This window comes from Alexandromys fortis, unplaced genomic scaffold, assembly GCF_014885135.2.
Source record: "Alexandromys fortis isolate MF-2015 unplaced genomic scaffold, M_Fortis_MF-2015_v1.1 scaffold_53, whole genome shotgun sequence".
Lineage (NCBI taxonomy): Eukaryota > Metazoa > Chordata > Mammalia > Rodentia > Cricetidae > Alexandromys > Alexandromys fortis.
In genome coordinates, this window is record NW_026067939.1 from 2536082 (window position 1) to 2563855 (window position 27774).

General features: G+C 41.9%; 1 protein-coding gene across 8 annotated transcripts in view; it reads right to left on the reverse strand.

Moving 5' to 3' along the window:
- The window catches only part of Plch1 (phospholipase C eta 1), a 180561-nt gene that overhangs the window by 55278 nt on the left and 97509 nt on the right, over window positions 1–27774 (reverse strand). For all 8 annotated transcript variants that reach the window (XM_050147559.1, XM_050147557.1, XM_050147558.1 and 5 more), the window contains exons 3-7: window positions 22713–22859; window positions 20363–20606; window positions 12810–12939; window positions 9095–9265; window positions 1513–1606 (exon numbers count right to left, since the gene is read on the reverse strand). In XM_050147559.1, coding sequence (XP_050003516.1) covers window positions 1513–1606; window positions 9095–9265; window positions 12810–12939; window positions 20363–20606; window positions 22713–22859 — 786 coding nt within the window. The remainder of the gene's footprint in view (window positions 1–1512; window positions 1607–9094; window positions 9266–12809; window positions 12940–20362; window positions 20607–22712; window positions 22860–27774) is intronic.

Here is a 27774-nt window from a genome sequence, read left to right on the forward strand (position 1 = left end):
ACATTGTTTACAGATGAAGATCATTGTCTTCATATATTGCACAGTTGTTTATTGTTTTAGTCTTTAAGTTAGATAGATATTGAGAATTATATAGATTAATAGTCATCTAAGTTTGTCATTTGTAATTAGACTAATCAGGTTCTTTAGATATATAGAGATTATACTCAGTATAGATAGATAATCTTCAACCTCTTTGGAGAGCTGTAGAATATGGCCTTTAATATAACTCAGAGTTTCGTGATAGTGAGACACAATTGCTCCTGGCAACACCGCTCTATTCCCGAGAGAACGTTGAGCACCAAAGACACTCCACTGGGAGCTTGTCTTCTTGGCAGAACTGGCCTTTGGGTTAAGAAAAGCCCATACCTCAACCACTGACAAAGATACAGAGCGTGCATCAATGGATACAACAGGACTGTCATATCCTGCCAAGACAGGGTAAGATAGTTTTGAAAAGTTCCTTGCCTTTAATAATGGTATGTCAGTTATGTTAGGCCTTAGCCAAAGTTGGTTGACTCAACATTGCAAACGAGACTTTGGGTGATTGCTCAGGTAGTCAGTTGTCTTTGTCAATTGTTACACATTTGGATCGTTTGTTAAGTAATATTTATTGCCTTCTCGGATCTTTGATGGAGTTGAAGATTATATAATTGTAGTTACTCTCTACATTATTTAGACTCCTTGAGATAGAATGTTTAGCAAAACTTTTGATTCTCAATATTGTTTGTTATATTTATTTGTTATTATTGTATATAGTTGTATTTGGTTTAGTTCTGTCTTATTTAGACAAAAGGGGGAGATGTAGGGATAAGTCCCACCCCTTAGGGGGCGTGTTCGCCTCAGGCTAAAGTTCTCCTATAAAATTGGTGAGCGTGCTCCCAGCGCTCTCTTCTGCTTTCCTGGTCTCCGCGGGAACAGTGGTTCTGTAAGTCTATTCCTCCATTAAAGCTGTCTATATTTTGACAATCTGTCTGCATTCGCTTACGCCGTTACATAAATCCTCGGAGCTAGATTCTGAGTGCACATTGTGAGTAAATGACGTCATTTCTGTTGGTCTTCCTTTCTCTAGCTGTAAACTGAGGTGGCACTGGTGACAAGGCTTCCATGTGTAACAGTTTCCAAAATATTACCAATTGGGAAAAACAAATAGATTTTTAACATTTTATTTATTTTCAAATCACAACTTTTGTAGATTCTTTGTTTGGGGGCCAAATTTCTCTTCCTGCAATCATCAGGACGTGCCTATTTCTAAAAAGAAAGATTATCCATTTGAGCAAGATCCAAATATTTCTTGGCATTCATCACACACAATGGTAGTTTAAGGAGTACTGCAAAAATAAGGAGAAACCAAAACCATAGATTTGGCTTTGCACAAAAATGTATGCTTTCGGGCTTTATCTTAATTACCTAAAAGCCCATGAATATTTCCCAATTTTGCTTCCTAGAAACTGTAGTAAAATTTAATGTAGTGGATGGGAGACACAGAGAAATGCAATTAACACTTCTGGTTACCTTCAATACCGAGGACATTTTTCACTTTGTTTTCTTCAGAAACTTCAAATTTCTTTATGATGTCAAGACAATAGTCCACTGTCACGTTACTCATCTAAAGAAAGCAGAACAGAGAGAAAGCACCGGCAACTTCCATGAGCTGTGTCCCCCTCCACTGCAGCAAGATGGGCTGACTAGGACCCCTCGCTTGGCATACATCCTTTGAGTAAAGCCCATAATCATGACCACACCACCAGGAAATATGGGTAAGTACACAGAACTGCAAAGTCTCCAAGGAGCTCCAGGGATTCAGAAAGCAGTGAGCTTGCCTACTATAAGCAAGACTTAGCACACGTAACCTAAACGGTAATTTCTCATAATATAAAAAGAACCACACTACAGCCAGGCATGGCAGTGCACATCTTTTATTCCAGCACTCAGGAGGCAGAGAAAAACTGATCTTTGTGAGTTCGAGGCCAGCCTGGTCTACAGAGTGAGTTCCAGGATAGCTAGGGTTACACAGAGAAACCCTGTCTCAAAAAAAAAAAAAAAAAAAAAAAAAAAAAAACAAAAGAAGGAAGGAAGAAAGGGAGGTAGAGAGGGAGGGAAGAGGGGAGGAGGAAAGGAAATCACACTGAAATTTGGTTCACTTTGCAATTTTTCGGCTATGAGGGCATTTGTTCTGCGGTGCAGAGGCCTCAGGTAAACCTCCAGGAACCCATGAGATCTAAAGCAAAGCACAAACAACAAACCACCCATCATTCTAGGGTAGAGGTGATGGTAGATAAGCAGAGAACTCATTATTGCCTCAAGACACAAGGCAGAAGTAGATTTTTTTTAAATCATACTTGAAAATAAGTTCACCAAATTAATGAAAATATTAGTAAAGGCTTCACAAAACTAAGAGATTTCTACAAATAACTTTCTACTGATTACCGTGTGCCGTAAGGACTGCCTGTTTAAATTCTGCTAATGAGAGCCAAAGTGAAAGAGTGAATCTGCTCCCATCCTGCCCCATGGTCTTCTCAATGGCATGACACTTTCCATTTCTAAGCCTCTCTTTACGATGCCTTTTACATTTGCATATCGATATCATGCAAAATAGTTATTACAACCTATTTTATTTTTAAATGTGTACATTGTGCACAGGTGCCTGCTGTAGACGCCTTGAGTGTGTGGAGTTCTGAGTCAATGTGTGCTGTTGATGAGGCATGGATATGTCAAGGACTCCAAAGACCCTAGGAAAATTCCAGTGCTTTCCTTCAGTTGGGCTCAAAGAAACGGCAAAGCCTTCCTCTGGGGTCTGAGTGCTGGTGTTGACAGTGTGTGTGAAGATGTCCACTTTCTCTTCCTAGATATTTGTAACCTTAAGACGACAGAAACTGCTCCTATTAAGATTAGCTAAAACTATCTCCTTGATCCAGCTTTACACCATAGACACTTCCTTCTTGACGATCTGTATTAGTAACTTTGCCTCCTTGTTCAGCAATAAATAATAACCCCACCTCCTTGTTCAAATATATATAATAAATACACTGAGCTTCCAAGGGCTGAGGCTCTCCATTGGAAAGTCCGGTCCACCATCTCCAGCTAGTTCTTCGTGTCTGTGTCCGTGTCTGTGTCTGTGTGTCTCCTTTCTTCCTCCCTCACTGCTCCAGTTCAGGCCTGCCCCTGGACCCATGCAGGGACCTGGAAGCCTGCAGGGGCTGAAAGAGGGAGTCAGATCCTCTACAGCTGAAGTTACAGGTGGCGATGAGCCACCCGAAGTGAGGACTAGAAACAGAACTCTGGTTGTGCTAGAGTCGTATGTATTCTTCACCTCCGAGCCATCTCTCCAGCCTGTACAACTGTCATCCAAACTTAGTGTTTTCTCTCTTGGTTTACCGAGAAGAAAACCCATGCAAAGAATAGCTAAGCAGTGTCACCAAAGTCCCCAAACTGTAAGAAGCAGGGACCAAGATACAAATTTGGACTTCCTGGGCTTTAAGTCTAAACATTTTGCTTTCTTATAGATCTAATCCCTTGATGTTTTTTCTGCATTTCTACTAAAATATTTGAAGGATATAGCTGAAATTTATGAATTTTTGAAGGTGTTACAATTTTAAGTCAGTTACTAGAATCTGGCTTCTTGCATGATTTAAAACTGGACTCTATTCTGCTCTGTTAACTACTCTATTTTAAAATCATTTAGAAGAGAAGACATTATAGGTAAATACACACAATACAGATGAGTTGGAGAAACCAGTAATGAATCTGTAAAAAGGATCCACGTTCCAACCCTGCTTATCTTCCCAGTAAGTGAAATCTCAAGACAGAGTCAATGGACTGAATGATTAAATTTCTCATGGTCACGAGTCCCTAGCACATCAAATACAACCCTGAGACAAAATTTGCAAATTTTAATATTGCTGCACTTATTTTTATTCAAATAACTCAACCCATTATTGAGAAAGTCAAAATCGCAGTATTTAAGACTAAATACAATTCTCTTTTATCTACCCAGAATCCAAAGGCAACAAAGCCAATACTTATATTTCTTTTGGAATGGACCCCACACTCCTCTTTGTGTTTACAGTGTTTTTTTTCATTTTATACACTTACCTGTTGACCTATTATGTTAAACATTATGCAAGCTTCATATACTACAAGCTCTTTTTGAATCAACAAAGCTTTCCCACTTTGCTTGTCATCCAGCTGAGCACCCACATAATGCTTACTAAATAATCTGTTGTTTAAATTATTCTAGCTATGCAAGCACCGAACACTAGAGAATATGCTATGTGGGAATATGCTATGCATTTCCAAAGTGTTTTGGGTTTTGCTGCAATCTCTACTGGTTGAGTTTTAATAAATCTACCGTAAATAATTCCCATGATTCTAATGGCTCCTTGGTATATTTTTTTCGCATAGCAGAAAGGCAAGAAATGCCATCTGAATTTCTTTGTCCCCTTCCTGAATTCAGTGCCCCGCCTCTTCTCCTACGCTTGTCTGATTCAGAGCTTTGCTGAGCTTCTGCCTCGTCTTCACTATGTGATAATCACAGCCGAGCTCGACGGAGGTCAAATAGCTACATTTTGCAGGTGTTTTGTATAGACTCGGTGATTTTTCTTCCACACACACTTTTTTTTTTTTTTTGTCAGTTTAGTGCCACAGAATGCTCTCGGTTGGAATTGTTGCTCCTGGTTTCTCCACTTCCAAGTAGCTTTGGGGAAGTCCTGAGGTGGTGCTCATGCCAAGCCTGCTTACATATCCTGCCTCAGCTTAACTCAGTTAGCTTCGGCCTTCTCTATTCTCACATTAGTTTCACAATAAAGAGTTTGAGCTGTAGCTGAGTGGCTCATCTTCCATACTGTCATGGCCCTCCACTGGCTTCTCTAGAGATCCATCTCTTTTTATTGCTTGATAATTCCCTCCCATCTACTTACCGTTTTCTATTTTCGGTTCTGTCTGCTCTGTTTCCTCCACTTTATAAACCTTCCATTGTGGTTACCTCTCTACTCTTTAAGCTTCTCTGACCTCTTTTCCCCTTCTGAATCTTTTCTCCTTTGTCTCGTTCTCAGTTCACGGCTGTAATTTTCTTAATCTGGTGACATTAACAACCATTTTCTGATGTTTCCTTCTACCTGTGTGGCCTCTATTCTACTGCCACCAAACTTCTTGTTTCTATTTATTTCCTTGTTTGTGATAGTACAGAATTTCCTCAAACACATGTTTGGCCTTGGCAGTCTTAAGGTTTGAGGGTTTAAAATGGGGTAACTGTACAAGCTAGAGAAGTAGAAAACGATCCCTGGGGAAGGAGGAAAACGAGTGTTCCACTCTCTACAGGGGAACAGTAGAACACGGATGAATGGAGAAAAGGGAAAAACAGAAGGGAGAATTTACTGGGGAGGAGGATGGGATGATAAAATGAGGGTGAGGGAGAAAATGACGCCGAGGATCTTGAAAATTATTTAAAGCACATTTAAATCCAAGTCAATAATAAGTTGGGACAGAAGATCATGAGCAGAGCTGATTCCTGGCTTCACTATAAGATTCTTGGGTCATGCTACTGTATTTGATTTCTGACAGAAGTTAATATCTTAGGATCCCCCGCCATACACACACTTTGGGGTGTTATGTTAGATCTCTAAGGCTACTATACAACAAGCTGGTGACTTTAAACAACAGAAGCTTATTCTGCCATGGTCATGAAAGGTAGAAGTTCGGAACCAAGGTGTCAGCAGGATTCGCTCCCCTGAAGTCTCTGAGGGCGAGCCTGTCCCTACCTCCTCTTGTGTCAGAAAATGCCATGCTTCCCTTTTATGAGAAGTATGGCCGTCTGAATCTCCTTCCTATGGCCTTCTTCCCATGTCCTTCCTCCTTCCTATGGCCTTCTTCCCATGTCCTTCCTCCTTCCTATGACCTTCTTCCCATGTCCTTCCTCCTTCCTATGGCCTTCTTCCTGTGTCCTTCCTCACAACTTTCGAACATTTTCTGTATATGCTTTTTTATAGCTATTTTGTGTTCTTTTTTCTATAGCTACTTCTTTAGGACAAATGACTAAAGGTAAAATGGATTAAAGTTTATTGATAAATTCTGAACAGTTTCAGACTTGCAAAACTGCTGTACTGAATAATTAGACCAATTACAGGCTAAAGTAGATACCATGGTTGTTAATGTTCACTAAATCAATGGGTTAAAATAATAATATTTTGGCTTAATTTTAGGTTTCTTTATTACTAGTAAGGGCAGAGTATTTCCAGATGCAATGACCCAAAAAGCTTTTTCCAGTGAAGGAAACTCAGTATTTTTTTTTCTGTGTCACAAATATTTCCCTACCTTGTGATTCAGTTATGTAGTGCTTGAAATATCAAACCTTAAAATATCTTTACATTAAAATGTTCCTTTGCGGTTTCTGCCTCTTGAGGTAAGTAATATAGATAGGTTGGATTAGATAGATGATAGATAGATAGATAGATAGATAGATAGATAGATAGATAGATAAACAGATGGGTAGATAATAGACAGACATTGTTTCAAGCCCTACCCAAATGTCAATAGCTTCAAGCTAATTTTGAAATTAAAGTAGGTACAGATCTACCAGGGAAGACTTCACATACCACTGGCTTCCATTCCCCCAAACCAGAATATTCACTGGCAGAATTTCAGCATAACCTGAGAAGGGGAAGAAATGCATGCCCATCAGCGAGCGATATGCACTACTGACATTCAAATGGGCTGGAGTGATTCCACCATCCTAGATGAAGTTAGCGTCACTAGATTTATGCATTTTAATTTTAATTCTTCACATTGCTGCACTTCTGAATATCTCAGTCACATTCAAGACCATCCTTAAACTTGACATTGTGAGGTGGGAAGAGTGGGTACCAGTTGCCCTTCGCATGAAAAAGGAGGCAAGGCTGAAAATCAGGAAGAACGGGGATGAGTAGATAAAGCACTACCAGGAGAAAAAGGGAACTAGAGTTGGACAAGCCAAACGACTTAGATTCTTGCAGAAAGCCAACCAAGATGCTTAGGCATCGACTAGAGTCTGGGTGCAGGTAACAGGCTGATGAGTTACAGGGTTGAGCATGGGAATCCTGGCTAAGAAAACAACATGATTTTTTTATAAAAGCGGCTTATTAAAAATAAGGCTGAGAGACAAGGAGGTAGAAGGGAGATGAGAAAGGGGTTGAGGAGAACTTGAAGGAATGGGATAGTTGAGATGGAGGAGGGACAGATATGAGAGCAAGAAAAGAGGTATCTTGATTGAGGGAGCCATTATGGAGTTAGCAAGAAACCTGGCTCTAGAAAAATGCCCAAGAACCCACAGGGATGGCCCCAGCTAAGACCCTAAGCAATAGAGGAGAGGGTGTCTGAACTGGCCCTGTAGTCAGACTGATGATTATCTTAAATATCACCATAGAACCTTTGTCCAACAACAGATGGGAACAGAGGCAATGACCCATATCGGAGCACTGGACTATTTATTTCATATGTTGAGTGTGCTGGCTAATTTTTTGTCAACTTGACACAAGCTAAAGTCATCGGAGATGCGGAAAACTCAACTGAAAAAAAGAAAGCCTGCAAAGATCCAGCTGCAGGCAGGCAAGTCTGTAGGGTATTTATTTATTTATTTATTTTCCTTTGGTTGGTTGGTTGGTTGGTTTGGTTTGGTTTTTTTGAGACAGGGTTTCTCAGTAGCTTTGGAACCTGACCTGAAACTAGCTCTTGTAGAGCAGGCTGGCCTCGAACTCACAGAGACCCACCTGCCTCTGTGGATCTGACACCTCTGACCTCTGTGGTTACAGGTGGTGTGAGAACCGAATGTGGGTGCTGGGAATCAAACTGGGGGCCTCTGGAAAATCAGCCAGTGTTCATAATCACGGACTCGTCTCTCTAGCCCCGCAAAGATACTTTTAAAGGAAGCAATGATTCGGGAAAGCAAGACGACAGCATTATTTTTTAATTCATAATTAGTTTTATAAGCTTAAGAAGGGAAAACCTTAAAAATACGCTACTTTTCTCAGCCACACGAGAACCCTGCCCCAACACGACAAAAACAAAGCATGTTGGTTCACTTCTTGGCATTCTTTAATTTTATCATAGACTCTAAAAGTTATAAAGTATCAAGAAAGAGCTCTTTTATTTTGAGAAATCTAAGGGTACATTTTGCACATTCCCGAAACTTGGCACGATGTCTTAGAAATGGACTTTGAGTTCCCACATGGCAATGAATCAAGCTGAAATGTCACAAGTCTGAGTGTCCGCCTGTGTTTGAGATGTATACATAAAACCCATTTATTTCCCTACTGTACTAAGAAATGGAGTTTAAAGAATTCTAAGACAGCCATATAAAACATTAAACTTGTTGAACATAGATCGGTCTATATTATATTTAAAATGTAATGTTCTTCTTTAAGTAGATTTAGGAATCCTTACCCTAGGCAAGGCCTAATTAACTAACCTTTGCACATGATTAGATGCCAACTTCCTATCTGAACTATTAAGTGTTCACAGTGTGATCTAAGAATTATGTCATAGTTAATAAAACACAACTATACTATGATTAAAGATCAATTTATATTTTACTATTATTAATTTATACTGACATAAATGAATAAAAGCTCAAATTTACAGTGTTACTAATGCCTCACAGTATAAAGAAAATATTACCAGTGAGTTAACTCTCCTTTCTTTGTAGGCAAATACACATATCCATATTCAACACAGACAAAATAAAAAGTCATCTATGAGCCGGGCGATGGTGGCGCACGCCTTTAATCCCAGCACTAGGGAGGCAGAGGCAGGCGGATCTCTGTGAGTTCGAGACCAGCCTGGTCTACAGAGCTAGTTCCAGGACAGGCTCCAAAGCCACAGAGAAACCCTGTCTCGAAAAACCAAAAATATAAAAAAGTCATCTATGCTAGGTTTCAGCTTGTCACTGTCCTTCAAAGCTACTACATAGGTGATTTAAATGACCCATTGGTATGCTCTTGATAGCCTATTTCTCAGTGTTATTCATCAGTGAATCCTGCATGTAGCATATACGTACATCTGCTAATCAGCAGACGCCCACTCTCAAGCACCAGCATGCACACCCCATCCCGCAGCGCCATGGTACCTTTTGCTCCACCTTCAGAAACTGAGCCAGCTCCTCCACTGTCAGGTGCTCCTTTTTGTCGCTGTAGCTCAAGAGCAGCAAATAAAGGTCTCTCCTCAAAGACATCATTTTGTAAAACACGCAGAATTCTTCGAATGTCAGGGTTCCCTGATTCTCATCTGTGTCAGCTTCCTGGACAAGGTATAGAAAGGCGGTAAGAATTGGAAACAGCGAGGAATTCAGAACAAGAAAGGAACATTTACCATTAAAGGGCCAACACATAAATCACGAAAATACATTTTTAAGCACACGGAATATTATACAAAACAATATTAGGCAATCAAGAAAGCATCAACAAATTGTAATCAACATTACATAAACCAATTTCTTTGACCATAGTATGTCTATAAATTAACAGAAAAATCTTAAAGCAGAACAGTAAAATAATGCTTCTAAATAGAAAAGTAAACACTTAAAGGGAACAACTCTAATTCAAATCTATATGACACTGAGGCTGGAGAGATGACTCAGGGGTTATGAGCACAGCACTGGCTGGTTCAGTTCTAAGCACCTACATGGCAGAATACAACTATTTGTAACTCCAATTTCAGGAGATGCAGTGCCCTCTTCTGGCTTCCTTCGGTACTGCACAAACAAGGTACCATCCATGCACACAGGCAAAGCACAATTTTTTTAATTAAGCTCAATTTTTTTTATGACAGACACGCATCAAATCTCAGCATCAGAAATATAAATTACAAGCAAACAAGCAAACAGTAAAATGTTGATGATACAGTTAAACCTTTAAAGCAAAGCTTGAAGCTCAATTTGTTAGAATGCGTTATTTGGAAACAAAACCTGAACTGCCTGTAATTTCTACCTCCCGGAGGATAAAGCAGATGGATGGTTAGTTGGAGGCCTGCGTGGACTGCATAAAGAGACCTTATCTCAAAGACAAGATAAAACAAAAAAGCTAGTTATTCAACTAAAGATCTAAAAAGAATGAAGCCAAGGAAAACTATAAGCAAAACCAAAGGGCAATGATAGTTTTTTTTAAAATGCCTATCTTTAAAAATAAGCAAGGAAGCCAACAGCTGATCTTTGAAGACACCAATCAAAAAGGTACCTTGAGCACAACAGATGAAGGACAAGAGAGAGGCGGAGCTTCGAAGCACAGCATAGACACTCGACTCTCGCTTGCTACAGAACTGTACTGTAATTCCTCCCCTAAGACAATCTTTCCCATGACCCATGACAGCTCTGGGCTCTTGCAGCCACCAGAGCCACGCTACTATCCCACTTTTTCTTCCAAGGAAAAGTCGGAACAGCTCACGCAGGTAGATGTCTGCTTTATTTGTTCCCAATGATGATTGCACAAGAACTGTTCGCCGCGGATCCTGAGCTGGGCTGAGCGGGTCATCAAACTGCCAGGGTAGCAAACTGAGCCACCAAACCGTTTCCAGGATGGCGCCCATTCACGGTGAACACAATCGTGAGGAAACTGAAGCTGTGAGGAAGTGAGTGGCGCTCTACAGCCTTGGGTTTGGGGAAGAACAACTCAGCGGTGAAAGAGACTTAAATACGGCCTTGAAAGGCGAAAACACTCATGGAAATTTTGCTGATGTGCTCATGCTCGCTTCAGGGGCACGTGTGCTAAAAATGGAACCGTGCAGAAGATTAGCGCGGCCTCTGAGCCACGACAACATGCAGATTAGCATAAACCATTCCAAATTTTTAAGAAAACTTTTGCTTAATGCTAACTTTTTAGGTTAATTAAGTGCGCACAAAAATAGTTAAGCCTTGCTCGGCCTCTCTGTGGAGCTGATAACTCCTATCTTGTCATTTTAAATGTGCATGTAGATTGTTGATAAACGGTTTTAATATATGGGGCCTAATGAAGAGTCCTTGCATCTAAGAGATTGAGTATAGCGTTCACTTTTCTGTTATAGTTTTAAATCCTGCCAGGCATGAGCATGCACACCTTAATCCCAGCATTCAGGAGGCAGAGGCGGGCAACTCTATGTGAGTTCTGGGCCAGTCTGATCTACATGGTGAGTTCCAGGTCAGCCAGAACTGCCTAGTGAGACCCTGTTCCTTAAGTGTGTGTTTGTGTTTAATCCTATTTAGCAGATATATTTAAGATTTCGGCTTATAGATACTAAAATATTCCAAAATCCAAAAAATAAAACCTTAAATCCAAAATACTTTTGGACTCAAGAATTTCACATGAGGGTACTTAATCTATTTGGAAACTTCTGAATCTTGCATTCCCAACATAAGCCTTTCTTTGCAGACTCCTGATAGACTCAGGACCCAGGTGGGCATATTTCACCTATAGCAGGCATATGTATCTGGTCATTTTCTGTCTTAACACATTTTCAAATCTAAGAGCCTAAAAAGAGACTCTGAATTCTCTTTTAAACCTGTCTCACCACATATCCAGTGGCTTACTATCCCAAAATAAGGGGCTGAGGCAGACGAAGCTCTAAATTCTGACCCAGCCTGGCCACATAGTATGACCCCGTCTCAGGGTTTACAAAATCATAAGGACATAGAAAAGAAACTACTTGGGGCCACAAGGGTACAAGTCTGTGATGGGGGCAGAGAGGGGAGAGGATCAACCAAAGTATGCATGAAAATGCCATAGTGCAACCTGCCATATCTGCCCATTTAAAAAGGTAACCATTTAATAAATAATAAACTTGTCTGATGAATTTACATTTTCTAGTTTTCCTGTGTTTCACTCCTTCCTCTTTTCCTTTTAAGCTCATGTTGTCCTCCTGTGCAGTGGAACCAAACACCTCCAGTCCAAACCATCCCTAAACAGGAGAACAGGAGTGTCTCCTAAGCAGGCCCACCTGAGGGGATCAGAGAAGGGAGCCAGCATCTGGCTTCCATTTGCTGTTGGAACGCATGGCCCTGCTAGGCGCAGCGAGTGGTCAAAGAGCAAAAGCTCCAAACACAGAACATTTTACCTTTCTATGTTTATTATATATCTAAGATATAGACTTAATCACACAGAACTAAAAGTCTTTATAAAACATGGATTCTGCATATGATTTACCTACAAATCAGTACCGTTTTGTAATTTAACTTCTGATCATTACTAACAGTGCAGTCTGGTCTCTGCCCAACACTGCTCATTCCCAAGCACAGCCCAGCTGGATGCTGCAGAATAAATTCCAGCCCGGGATCTCCCCTCAAGGATTGAGAGGAAAATGCATCTTGTCTCACATACCAAGAGAGGTTTGAACTCTAACGCCTTAGCGCTTCTAAGCCTCATGGGTTTTCAACCTTAAGCTCTTCCGAAACAAGAGACAACTCTTGGGGCTCCTGACAGCCCTGTTCTTCTCCTGCCACTTGGTCTTTACTGTAACCCTCACAACAGCCCCCCAGCCCTGCGGCAGGCAGATGAAGCACTCTCATCCCTTCAGAAGCACTTGACCAAGTTCACGCCACAGCTCAAGTACCAGGGAAAGTGTTTAAAATAATAGCTCTCTGGAAACAGCAACAGCAAAGAAGTATTCCAGGGGGATGAAACCCAATGCTTCTTAAGTTTGAGAAGAATTTTTTCCTTTGATGAGACATCTCATTTTTCCTTTGATGAGACGTCTCTTTATCGAAGAAAAACGAAAACAGCGTGGAGCAAGTTAAGACCAGCTTCTCAGGAAATAAAAGATTTTAATGTGCTAATTGTGGCAGCCATTGCTGTGTTTTACCAAAGGTGACCACATACCTGAAACATCTGTCTGACTTTTCTCCGGGGCAGATTGACGTTTAGTTTATGCATCAGCTGGTGAATCTCTTCGATGTTCAATAAGCCGTCGCCATTCTTATCAGCCTCCTCAAAGGTCTGCTTCACCCACGTGCAGAAAGGTCAAAGAAAAGTTTTCATCGAAATCAGAACTGCTCTCCCGCTGAACGTCGCGGGGACACGATCGGCAACTCGGAATCAGGAGAAACGCTTTGGAGGAGACCCTGTGATGCACAGGCTCTGCTGAGCTCTTGATAAACAGCAATAACAGAAGAGAAGGGGGGTGTGCACATTGGGGGCACCCTCCCCTGAAAAACCGGAGGCATGCCAGACTGCGGAAAGGTGTAATGCAAACAGTCTTGCTAATCGAAATTAAAAGTCAAGCTTTTTGTTAAAAAGCACAGTATTCCAGCAGCCGTAATTACTGGGTCCACTTTCCTTAGCCTCCATAGACAACACTAAAACACGAGTATATGAATTCACATATTATCCTTTTTCTCGTGTCCTGACTTGCTGTGGGGGCACATTTTGCTCCTTCAGCCTTTAATATACCAGCCTACTTGGGTGTGGTCTCTTTTGCTTTAAAAAGCAGTGGTGTGCTCTCTTGCTTCCGGCTCCCACTTCTGGCTGCTAGACTCTATTCCTGTTCCCTCAGAGGGCTGTTGTCTATAAGTTTTTCCCCTTAAATAAATAAACCTTTTATTTATCATAATTACAAACTGGTATGGAATTGTTTTGTGACTTACACCTTCACTGACTTCATCTTCTCAATAATTTTGCTCAAGCATAAAGGGTTAGAGGTCCTCATTTGTGAGACACAGAGACAGCACACAGCAGGAATAGCCTGGTGTTAATCGTCTAGCTCTCTGTCCAAAGATCTCATTAGGATGAAATTTCAAATATAAGCAATCTGGCTTTTATCTTCTCCTGTGCCCTCTCACTTAGTATGCTTTTTTGTTTTTATCATTCTTCCAGTCAAGAGCTCCACTCTCTTTTCTGTCTCTTACTCTTCTATTTTAAAGATGAGGCCATCTGGCTGACCCTCAGCATTGCCACGAAATAGAGAGTCTTTGGTGAGAACAGGAAGGAGACTGTAGTCTCATCCTAATCCCATGACTCTTACAATCTGACCTGGCATCCATGTTCTGTGCACATAAGGCTGTTTCTAGCCCACACTCCGCCTTTATCATTAGTATGATAGTGGTCTCCTACCAACTGCAAACTTCTAATCGTAGTAAGCTCAGGTGTGAGACTCGGTGATGAGACTATGAAGCCGAGTTTCAATATAAAGGATTCACATCATGTGTATTGAGACTTACAGGATCCTCAAATAAGTGAGCAGATTTAAAACATGCATGAAAAATTCCCAATTAATGCACAACATTTTAATATAACATATTTTAAGGATGGTATGCATGCATAGAATATTAAATTGAGCTTCAAAGGTTAAAGGAAATTGGAGAGGAACAGAATGAAAGCAATTAAAAAAAAAAAGAATGAATCCAGAGATTCAAACTCAGAGAAAGGAATAAGTTTAAAAACCAAGAAATGACTGGGCTAGAGAGAAGGCTCAGCAATTAAAAGTACTAGTTGCCCTCCTAAACAACCCAGGTTCAAATCCCAACACCCACAAGGAGGCTCACGACCACCATAACTCTAGCTCCAGGGGATGCCCTCTTCTAGCCTCTATAGGCAACTGGTTTACATGCAGAAAAAAAAAACACCATACACATAAAATAAATATAAATTAAAAGAAAAGAAAACCAAACAAGAAGTGGGAGAACAGAATTGAAACAGCCGAGGGCCAGTGGATAATATCACCTTACCAAGCAGGTTGCAAGACGAAAATGTTTTCCCCTGCCTCAAAATATCAACCAACCGCCCAGTGGCAGCAAAACACACTTAGATTTCCTCCATGAGTCAAATTACAACTGTGAAATATTACTGCCTTAGAGAGTAAAAGGCATGTGTGTGAATGAATGAATGAATGAATGAATGATGAACACAAGAGACCCCATTAACTTACACAATTTACAGGTGCTAAGTACCAGAAACTTAAAAAAACCAAATTAACAACAACCAGAGGGTAAAATCTGCTTTCCTTCCAGACTTATTTCACAACAGAAGCAACACAAAAACCCATCTCTTTCCACTTTTTCTTGCAAAGCTCAGTAAGGAGCTCACTGTATATTTTGCCTAAAGGTTAGAAGAGATCAGACTTAGAAGAACAATAAGCAAAGAATTAGAAGGATGATGAGGTATTAGTACATTTTTTTTTGTTTCCTGTCCACACAGAACCCCTCCCTGTGGAGCTCTCCATCCTTTTTGATTGAACAATCCTCTGTATCCACAACATACTCAGCCAAAGTACAGAGAGGTGAGAAATGGATCCATTGACAGCAGTACTTCCATATTTCTGCCCTACAGCTATCCATCAGACCCTCTAAATGACCTGGGAAGAGACAAGGGACAGCACACCTTCAGCATGAGCACAACCTGCAGATACAACCTCACTGGGCTGGGTCTACAAGGCTTCGTGCATGAGCTGGCCTTGGCGCCTGCTTTAGGGGACAAGGGACTATGAAGCGCACACAGAATGGAGTCAGAACAAGAAAGAAACACTGGCCCTGATTCTGCGGATGGCACAGCCCTGTTACCACAGCTCACTCACGTCACCTCTTGGTGACTGCTTCTTCCTCTCTGGCTTCAGGAAATCCAACAAGATAACCCTGAGCTCACGTGCAATTTCCACATTCTGTGAAAGGAAAACCTATTGTTTCCAGGAACGGTATGCATAGAAAAGCAGGGGAAAGGTTCCTGTTATCTTCAAATTGTGTTCTATAACCAAGATGTGAGTATCCGGACAACCCCTGACCTGATGACTCATTACCACACACAACAACAACATCAAGAAGAGCAAGTCATTCTACAGAGGAAAAGTCAGAGGAAAAGGGAAATAAATATTATTATTATGCTTTGTGTTTCTATGACAAAACCATAGCAGGATGAAAAAAATGTGGTATGATTTCACATGGGGGTGAGAACGGGCAAAGCATCTGTGAAGTGGCTGACAATCAACCCTTGGTAGATGACTCATCTCAGTTATGACCTCTCCAGGCACGGGACAGCAGCCTGATGGGAGGCAGCAGGAGTGTGCACAGCTGTGTTGCCAGTAAGACTTTGCTTGTGCACAATGAAGTTCAAATTCTAACTTAATTAAATATTTTATCATTAGATATTTATTCCAAATAAATATCTAATGATAAAAACGTTATCACTCTTCTGACTTTTCTTCAACCATTTAAATTGAAGCTCATTCTTAGCTCATAAATCCTAGCTAAACCCAGGCAACGAGCTGCATCTCCCCCAAAGCCTGAAAGATCAAAGTTCTCATTTCCAGCACACGTAACGGGGTGTCTGCAAGTAACAACTTCCTTCAGAGTGTCAGGACGGGGTGAGTGGAGAAAGCAGAGAACAGACTGGTAGAATTGACGCTAAGGCTATACACCACCACCATCATTTTTGCATGAGGTGGGGGCACTGAGATTTCAGAGTTCATTCCGAAGGAAGAAGGAAGAGACTTGCCAGCTTCACCACTGCAGCGGCAAGCAGCCTGTTAACAAAGTGCTTACCCAGTGGTGGGCAGTGCCTACATCAATTCCTTTGCCCCGCTACACCCTCCCTGAGCAGGCGCCAGTATTATCGGCACTGACATCCTACAGACATAGACCATGAGACAAAAGGGTAGAATCTACCCAAACCGCAATGCCAAACTAAATAATTCATGCCCTAGGTGGATGGATTTTCTCTTTCGGCCACCTGAGATTCACTGTATTTATTATTTATTCAAGAAAGTTTAAGGTCTAAGTGAAGTCTAATCGTGAGCGTCCTGTATCATTTCTCCCTGATTAAACATACGTCCAATCGAGAAAGTCAGTCTGCGGCAGGAGAGATGATTCAGTGGGTGAAGGGCCTTGTTGTCAACCTTGGATGACCTCAGTTCAATCCCTGCATCCTACAGAGTAGGAGAGAACTAACTCCCTAACTCCGGCAGGTTTTCCTCTGACCTCCACAGTGTCACCTTAGTAGGAACACAAACAGTCATGTGTTCCTACTCATACACACAATGGAATAAATATAGGAAAGAATTAATGCCAGCATAGCATGTAAGACCTTGTCAATTCTGAAGAACAGTACCCCCTGCCTCACTCTGCTTTTCACTGTTTTTCTTACTATTAATTTCTTCTTCCCTTTTCCTTCCCTTTCTGGCACAAACATCAGCTCTCTCTAAGTGTCTTACAGGATGGCTTCCCTATGCAGTTCTCAGGTGCGCTTCCTTCCCAGGTCACCTGTGTCCAGAATATGAAATGTCTTAGCCACCACGCTGACTAATTCGATGACAAACACTTTCAAGTGACAGTAAAAGTAAATGCATTAAGTTGAAAGAAAACGGAAAACCCCACCGTCCAATAAAGCAAGCAGAGGACCCCGCTGTCCCTGCCCGCCTCTTACCAGTGTGTCAAGGGTCATGACCCTGACCTATGGGCTAATGGCTCAGGGATGTTCAAGTGGATCTTTGTTAACCGGGTGCAGACCACAGCTTCCAGAACTGATCGCTTCCTCTGTGACCATTGCTTTCCCTTGTTTCCTACAGAACCTCAGCTATACAAATGTATCCAAGGGTCACGTGCTCTAATTGTGGTCAAGCACTGACGAAAAAGAGGTGAATCTTGGACCTCATCTAGCCATCCTCAGAGTGCCTGCCTGAGTGTCTCTGATGACATAGTCTCCAAATTTCATAACCTCTCTGTGTGCGGCTGGATTTTCTTTCATGTACTTTAAGCCAACATATCACTACAGGCTAAGCACAAAGTAAACGTGGAAACCCATGTGCTCTTTTCCGCCCAACATCGCAGAACATGTAAGGTGATGAAGCAACAGATCCTTCACGTCTGTTTGCTTTGGAAAAATACAGTCATTCTATAGTATATTAAATGTAGTAAAAATTACTATGATTTTTACATAAATTGACTATTTTCAGTGCTCAGACTTAGCTTCTAATAAGGCGAATATCACTATATACTTCATGTTAGCAAAGCATCATGGCCGGCTTCAAGCAGTAATGGCCCTGCAATAGGAATTCTCATCAATGACAAGAAGTTATCTCTGGAGAGACTTCTAGAAAGGCCTTCTGTTTTTCTCCTCTGTCTCATTTGCAACATGAAACTCTGTCCCCCTGGGCAGGACTGTGTTTGACACTGCCCCCTGCCCCCTGCAGATACTGTGTCCTTTGACCAAGAGGTGGCCAGCCAGCTGAGGGACCACACCCACATGTTAGGGAAGCAGATATGGGTCTCTGATGATATCCTAGCCACTGAATTAACCGCACCCTGGAAATGCCCATCTTCGAGCCCTCATTTGTGAGAAAGCACGTCTTTATCAAAAGCACATCAGCGTGGCTGTTGATGCTTGGACCACAATGGTGTTGCCACTGTTCAATATTGTTGCTCGCTTGGGTTTTTCTTATTGCCTCTGTTTCACCAAATGTCAAACCAACAGACCGAGGCAGAAATAGTTAGCCATGTGTTTAAACTCATTCAGGAATCCCACCTGCACTCATCTGCTTGCTGTGAATAGAGAGGAAAACCTTGTGGCTCACCAGCTCAGCTTCACACTGTTGAGCTCGCTTCCTGGGCTAACTGGTCCCATCCACTTCAACCGTCTCCTATGTGTGGATCTATACAGCTACTGAGTTTTAAGTTTCTCCACACTCCTGCATATAGTGCTGACGGTGGTGGTGACAATGGTGGCAGTGGCAAAGAAAATGACAGCAGGGATGTAACGTTCCCCCTCACAGAAACATGGGCACATATATTTTTAAGACCACCGAAGGCATGAATCAGGGAACCACCAACCTGGACTAGCTAGATACTCTCACTGTACAGGCAGAGGAACTGAGGTCAGAAAGACCACAGGACACAATCAACTCTACCCTAGCAGAAAGGTGTCTTTGGAAGAAGTGCATTCATTGTGTGTCTCATCAGCAGGGCAGGACCACAGGAAGGGTTTTCACCAAGAATCAGAAGGGTGGCAAGATACATTCATTGAGGCTATGATGACATGACTGTTTTGTAGACGCCATAATGGCACGAATGTTTGGAGAATAACCAACTGTTTCTGATGGGACTGAATGTCCATTCTACAAGACAAAACTCATGCTTGGTACTGTTAAATGGACCAAGAACCAGTGACTTCCCTAGGGAAGAACCAAGTACTACTATTCTGCTAAGTTGACATGGTATTGAACTTTCTTCTACATGTCTTTATAGATGAGTGCATTTCTCATCCCCATCAGAAGATTCTTTTTGCACTAGGCGGCTATAAATTCAGAGTCCAGTTACTGATCAAAATATGGAGAATGTGGAGCACTCAGTTTTAAATGGGACTCCTATGGCACATCCTCTTCCCCGGAGCCTCTGCTCCCGTTTCAGAAAAGGGAGCGGGAAGATTTTAAGAGCTAGCAAATGGCTTGTGAAACAGTGTTTTCCAGGTGTGGCAGGGCCATTGCACACATGCATTCACAATGGCGAGGGCTGAATCACGAGTCCCGTGCAAGACCAAGCCAGCAGAAATGCAAGCACAAATGACGTCCCTATCCACACTGAAGAGCCACTGGTGACTGATGGCTGTGGGAGGGGAGAGAGTGAGATTTCTTCAGATGTGGCCCAAGAAGCTGCCCATGTACCAGTGGATAACCCTGCATGCGAGTCCTCAGTAGCATCACCCAAGGGGCTCAGTGAATTTTAAAAAGGAGTGCATGAAGTTTGGGAAGGGAGTAAGGGGGTATGGAAAGAATGAACAAGTTCATCAACACACATATTCATGTATGAAATTTTCAAAAAGTAAATGTATAAAATGTAATTCCTAAATTAAAAAAAGGAACAGATGGGGACTCTCATTTCTCAAGCACTTTCGAGAGGGTGAGTGGGGTAAAAAGAAATCCCTTCCTCTCTCTACAGTGCTAACTGCTCAGGGCCCATGCTGTGAGTTCAAAGGGAGAAAACAGCTGAGAGGCAATTGGTATGAATGACATGATTAGAACACCAAAAACTATTTGCGAAATTCAACTGAAATTATGACAAGCCAGGATTTTCTTATAATACAAATTAGTACTCCCCCAATTACAGCTCATGAACATCTCACTAAAAAAAAAATGCAATCATCTCTAATAGGGGCCCTCTCTGATTGTGAAGCTACATTCAATTTTCAGAATTCTGTTTCTGAGCTCTTTGGTTTTACTTATTCATGCCCTGGGAATGAGCACACAAGGGACAGAGGATAGTTCAAGAGACAGAAAAACAGACAGCAAAGAGAGATGCTTCAGACCTCACAAATATGGAAAAAAACAAAGTTCACTTTAATTCTCACTTTGTGTACATATACCACACACACACACACACACACACACACACACACACACACACAGGGGCACACACAAGCATACAAAGCAAACACGGCATTCTAAGAAAGGATATTGGTCGTGGGTCCTCTGCCTCTTGGCAAGGGAGTCCTCATCACTGATGCCAGCCATCAGATACTTAAGGCCTGTGATCCAGGTGCGTGCCTCCTCTGGGTTGGAGGTAATGAGGTCCAGGGACTCCATGTGGTTGCCATGGTAGATGGTGAAGCAGCAGCTGGGATCGAAGTTCCCCTCGGCCTGTCTGTGGAAGATTTCAGACTGCCTGCCCTCCGTGACTTTGTAGATGGAATCAATCAGTACTGTAAGAGAAGTAAGACACACCGTTAAATGGCAGGTGAAGACATTTAGCTGTAGTGACTAGGAAACAAGACATGTATAATTATTGGAAGCATTCTAAAGAATAAAAAAAAATTGCCAATAAGTAGTGCTTTTTAAGACAAAATATGCAAAACTGGCCTCAAAGAATTTACCTTTTGGGGGCATTCTTGACAATGTCATCCCAAGGCAATCACTCACAGTGTGTTGAGACTTACAGGAAAGAAACAGAGATGCCTATTAAGGCAAGAAGACTAGTAAAAAAGGTGGCTAATAAATAGTTCAGATGTAGTTTACATATTTATGTAGGGAAATATGCTCAAACGGAATTGAAAGTTGTATTTAAGATTACCATACAAAGGAAGTAGTAGAATTTGATGTGACTCACGGGGGAAATATAGGGACAGTGTGGCTTGGAAAAGTGGGAAGGAGGAAGGGAAAGGCAGGCAGAAACCACAGCCCATTGCAAGAATGCTGGCCTGAAATGCTCAGAGATAGAATAGAGGGAGATGAAGCTGGAGAGGTAGACAAAGGCTAGATCTTAAGGATCAACAGGTAGAGAATCACATAATTCAGGAAGGTTAACAGACAGACACTTAAGGATTGCACCAGAGAAGAACTATTACGTACTATACATGCTGCGTGTATATTTTAAGGGAATGATGAGAAATGTTCCATGTCCTACTAACTGCCGTTTACTGTACCCCTCATTCTGCCTCATGGGCTGGGTTCTGGTTGTACTTCGGTATCAACTCATTCCCTGCATGACACACAGAGAAATCATCTGATGTCCAAAGGAAAAATCCTGACAGAGCTAAGCCACTAAGAGAAGGTGGAAGAAGAGAGAGAGGGAGTCCCTATCTATTTTTAATTAAATTAATTTTTAAATAATTAATTTTTTTGTGTGGTACAGAGTAGTTGAAGTCATGTTACTAATGCTTTGATTGCAACATCAGCACCAGGGATAGCAGTGACCAGTCCAGGAAACAGAATAAGAAGCGAAACAGCCCACACTTGCTAAGGGCAAAGAGATTTTTGACCAAAGGCATTAACATTCGATGAGAGCGACTGCATGGAGATCCAACACGAACTTGGTGCTAAATCCAGAAGGTATTATAACAATTAGTGCCAACACACTCGATAAAGAGATGCCCAGATACCAAGGACAGCATCATTGCTGGGCATGTCTAGGGGAGTTAGTGTGAAAGAAATTGGTATTTGAATAAATGGCCTGAATAAGAAAGTCATGTTCACCCAACAGGAGTGGGCTGCATCCAATCAGCAAAGAGCCCAGATAGAAGAAAAGGGAGAAGATAAAAGTGAATTTTCTCCCTCCTGGAATTGAGACATTCATCTCCTGATATGAAAATTTCATGGATTCGGGCCCTTGGACTATGGGACTTGAATCTACAGTACCTAGGGAGCTCAGGCCTTCACCCTAGAACTGAGACTCACACCATCCCTTCCCCTGGTTGCAGGTCTGGAGCCTTGGGCTGAGCCGTATTGCTGATTTCTGTGGTTGTCCAGCAGGCAGTGGGCACATACATTACGTCGCTGTTTAACCTCCAGAAACACAGTCATTTCCTTTTATTAATCTCATCTGCCTATGTTTACCGAAGTAGCTATCTGTCTACTAGTCTGTGTCTCTAGAGTAATACTGGTACTATAGAGAGCACAGATAGGAGAAATAAACTGTAACCATTTAAACACTATGGCTAAGTCATGGATTAGTTGATTGTCTGGAGGAGTATACAACAGACTCTGAAGTCCACTGGATTGATAATATTCCTTACCTTTCACAGGAAAAAATCTCAAGCCATGACACTTGATATCCCAATTAAAATAAAACATGGCAAATCTCCAACATAGGAGAAATATTAGCATTTACAACATTTATCGACAAGAAAGCCTTCATGGTTTTCCAATCCCCAAAGATCATTGTCACTTCTTGTTTTATGATCAGCTGACCCCAACCTTCATATCCACAGATACGAAGCCTCCACAGAGCCTACTCAGCACCTCCCATTATCTGCACTATTATGCATTACCCATGTGCCAATCAAAGCAATGAAATCGAAGGTTGGTTTTACTTTTTGCCTTCTCACTCTTCCGAGAGGGGCGCCATCGGAGGCGGGTCCGGTGCTCATCCAGGTAGAAGAGGCGAACGAGGCCCTTGGAGCCACGCTTCAGCTTGATCATCTGTGTCCCAGACTGCATTACACTCATGCATCTTTCAACTGCAAGAGATGAGAGCACATTCAGCTTCACACAATGCAAAGGCATACCTGCATGCAACACTTACGGTCAAAAGAACTTGATTCATTCCAAGACCCCAAGGATCAGACGACATGTTTGGCAGAGGTTACCTGAAAACAGACTTGTTAAGGAACCTATTCCTCAAGCTTACACCAGTAAACGAGTCTTATGACAAAAGCAAAAAAAATTTTTTGTTTTTTTTTGGGGGGGGGGGATAGGAGTCACACACTGTAGGCTAGGTTGTCCTGGTATTCCCCATGTAGCTTCACGGTGGCCTTAAATTCACAGCGACCATCTTACCTCAGTCTCCTGAGCACTGGGATTACACATATGAGCCATCACATTGGACTTGGATAAGAATTATGGTTGCTGTTGCCATTTTCTGTGCATCTTAAATGAACACTCTAGCCTGGCTCTTTAAAAATAATCAATTCTATTTCCAGATAAATAATGTATTGTTGTTGCACGTAGCTATCTTTTGTTGTCTGTGTAAGACAGATGATGGACTGACACCTGAATTTATATTTCTAAGGCAAGCTTTCACACAGGAAATCACGTGAGTTTTTATACAACCAGCTGTATAAAACACCTGTAAAAGTGCTCTAAAATGTGACCACAGACACAGGATTGACCCAAAGCCAGTTGGGAGGGTTGGATGATGATTCCATGTGTATTCCTGTCAGATTTCTATGTGTTTGAAAAGTCAAATACACGTCTTATGTAATCAAGAAACAAATTTTCACAACTGTTGATGCATTTGGGCTGCTCAGATTTTTCCATCTAGAGCAATAACTCAGTACTTTGATTTAGGCAATATTCAAACTACTTACAGGGTACCCTCAAGTTCTTATTTACACCTAGTGTGTCTTGAGATCAATTTCCCTGTAAGTAGACATCTGCTCTGTCCTCCTTTTTCTTTAGAGACACTCCTCACAAACTTTGTGTATCTTTGGTGGCCTGTCAATCATCTCGCCAAGGAACAGGCAGCTGACTTAAGTTTAGAGCAAATGGACTTTTTCAGAAGAACCTCAAATCTCGAGTGGATCATTGACTAAAATGGGTTTGGTCATTTCAACAACTGAGCTCTGCAGGATGCCCTGATTGGTCTTCCCACGCTGCTACAGATGTCACGTTTCCTGCTCTAAGAATGACAAGAAACTACATCATGCCCTGACTTCTACAAGTTTCCCAATATTCTTCCAAATACTCCTTTTCTTTATATCAGTCAGAAACAGAGTACTTGACATAGCTAGCTGAATTCCTGCCCTATCAAACAGACACGGTTAGTAGCAGATTTTTTAAATGATGAAAACAAACCTCAGCAATGTCAGATCTGAGCTCTTGGAGGTAGGGAGCAGAGAGTCTTTACTAGAAAAAAAATGATGCGATTCAACAGCTTTAGGTTGCATGCCAAGATATCCATGAAAGATATCTTCAACACATCCACTTTACCCCAATGCAACCAAGAAAGTATCACACAAAACTATAGTTTGGGGGGAATATGATGGTGGGAGGAGATGAAGTAATAGGAATATTGTTTAGGAAAGCTGGCATGGAGATATAGTAACAGAATATTTGCCTACAACACTTAGATAGACAGGGCGCTGAATTAGATCCCCCAAGAGAGGATGGGATAAAGGGAAGAGGAAAAAAGATAAAAAGAAAAGGAAAACCAACACAGAAACGTAAACTGCACACCATAAGGCAAAACACCAAATGTGAGGTTTGGGTCCACAGAAGTCACTAAGCCTACCTGCCATCAAAAGCCATCGTGTATGCCAAAGGAGGCTAATGAGCTGACCTTTTTGTTTTTCCTCACCAAGACAACTTCTATTTCAAGTATTTGAGTATTGCACACATTGCACGACCTGGGTTTAGACTTAAGCTCTCAAGCAGAATTATATTCTTAGTAAGAAGCCCGTTCCATCCAGGATCCACTATGGGCACACACCTAAATTACAACATTTATATCACCACCTGGCATCTGAAGAAAAGATATGCATATATCTAAAAATTCAGATTTTATAGAAATATTAAAAATTCAAGTAGCACAAAAATCAAAAACTATTCAAAGTTTTCATAGCATTCCTGTACCCACCTATGTTAGAATTAGGAAATGCAATGAAATCTGCACTGACAAAATACATTCCTTTATTGGACACGTTACCTGGTTATAGTAATCTGGCAGCCCCCAAATCAAATGTTCTTCTATGATAGGGTACTTAATTTGTAAGGAAACCAAAAGCCAATTCTGCTACCTTAGAGATGGGACCTTTGAGAGACCCCTGAGCAGATGAAGTCTTGAGAGTAAGGAAATTGGTGTTCTTAAAAGAAGAGGGCTTCCCCTTCCCTCATTCCATTCCTCCTCACCATCCCTTCCCTTTGCCTTATAAAAGAGACAATGATAAGACAAGAGCTAGGAAGACAGTGGTGGTGGTGCACACCTTTAGTCCCGGCACGCGGGAGGTAGAGGCTGGTGGATATCTGTGAGTTCGAGGCCAGCCTGGTCTACAAGAGCTAGTTCCAGGACAGGCTCCAAAGCTACAGAGAAACCCTATCTTGAAAAAAACAAAACAAACAAACAAAAAAAGAGCCAGGAAAAGAATGATGCGGTGTAGCTTATTTATTCCCTGTGGGGAAGCATGTCTTTGCTAGAGGGAGGCTTGCAGGTTAAGGTAACTTAGTAGACCCACAAGGCTTTCCCCACAAGAGAATAGGTGCAGAAAATGATCAAGCAGAAGAGAAGAGGACTCAGTGAAGCAGTCTGCATGTGGTTGTGGGAGACCCAGCAATAACTGCTCCTGTGAGCCTCACTCCCGCTGGGCGGCCGGTTCAGTGAGTGAGTCAGCCTCCTTTGATCACTGATGCTTCTGAAAGTAACCCTCATAAATGCACCAGTTCACTGAGCAAGATCTGGCTGAAACCGTTCCTTTTTTTCTGCTCTCAGTGCCCTACGTGGGATGGATGGATGGATAGCTCTTCACATCTCCCAAGGGAAAGTCATACAAAATCTCCCCAAGAACTTGTCAGTTCATCTTGGATTTTGCAGCCCCTGCACTGTAAAAGCTAAGTATCTGTGGTTTAAGCCACTTTACGCGATCATACTGTGCTACGGCATCTGAGCTAAGGCATGATCAACTGTCTTTAAACTCTTTAAACACAAAGGTCAAGTCAGAACTAAAAGAGCAACTCTGTGCAAGCCAGAAAAAAAGCAGAGTAGGCTGAGCTGGGGAGAAGTGAAATCAGTGGAGAAAGGGGGGAAGGAAAGTTTGCTCAAAGTTACTCAACCTTTGGGAGAGTAACTAAGAAGACAATTGGTAAGTAAGGCCCTCCACCTGCTTGTAAGGTGAGGCTGCAGGGATCTGGGGAGGTGGTGGAAGATTTTGATTCACCGGCAACATTCATCGGCTATTTCTGTACAAAGAATTAGCAAAGAATTAAGAAATCTGTTTCTCTGGGGATAGAAATCTGTTTATACCAGAGTGAAGATTTGAATTATTGTACCATCCACACTTCTGTGCATCTGACTCAAAGTCCACTATTGTCTATATACCATTTACTTGTTATTGTTTAGATTAAGTTTTACACACACACACACACACACACACACACACACACACGCACACCGGGGTGAGGTGGAAGATTCATGTTTTAAAGTCTTGGTTGCTAGCATCTAGCAACTATTGGGGGACTGGTGGGACCTATGATATGTAGGGCCTAGCAGGTCATTGAGGACACACCCTGACTAGGTCCATAGGTCCCCATCTTTTTCTCTGCACTCCATGGCTTGTGATGTGCACAGGCCTTGCTCTCCTATACATGCCTGCCATGATGTGCTGTCTTGCCAGGGGCCAAAACACAGGCCAACCAATCATAGACTGATACCACCAGACCTGCTAGCTAAGTTAACCCCACCTTCTTTTGAGACTATTTGACTCCAGCAAAATAAAACCTACACACTGCCCTTTCTTTCCTTCTCCTTTTCTGTCCTCAGCACATTGCCAGGAAAATCTTGTCAATTCGAGAGCAGATTCAGTCACTTCTGTCAATAAATGTACCTGTTTCCCCTGACCAAGTATCACCCAGGCAAACCCATCAGTCTCTCAGTGAGGGGTGTACGGGCCACAATATACTGAATGTTCGTTTAGCTTTGCATTTATCTACCCACTCAACCTTGAGTGTCCCATTGTCATCTGTTGCAGTGGACATACGCACGTGATGACAAAGCACTTGGCCATCAGAGCCTGAATAACCTAAGACTTGAATTACCTGTATAACTGCTTTGTGCTGCCTCCCTAATTGTTCCCTATCACCAGAAACTGATTTGGTTAAAGTGAAATGGAAGGAACAGCTCAGTGAAGTCTTAGGAGACACGGAGCCCTCTTCTCTTTTCCCCAAACCTGATAGTGCACACTCCTTTGCAGGTACAAAGCTAAGCAAATAAGGAATCCTCAATCACGATTTGCAACACACATCGCAGTAAGAATGGGTTACCAAGGATGAAAACAAAAGATTTCCTCCAGTCTTACCAAAACCACGTATATATCAGCGTACACCATGTTCTGCTTTTAGTACAAATGTGTACAACAGTTACCATCCTCCATAAAATCAGTCTTTGAAAGAGGACTTCAAAGACCTTACTTGGGCAAGAAAGATGACTCAAAGTTTAAGAGCCCTTGCTGCTTGCTCCTCAAGAGGACCAAAGTTTGGATTCTGGCACCCAGCTCACAAATGCCTGTAACTCCAGTACCAAGGGATCTAACACCCTTCTCTGGCCTCTGAAGGCAGAGGAATACATTTGACTGACATACACATACACATAAATAAAAATCAAATAGATCTTAAAGAAAGAGAGAAGGGAAAGAGGGAGAGGGAGGGAGGGAGGGAGGGAGGGAG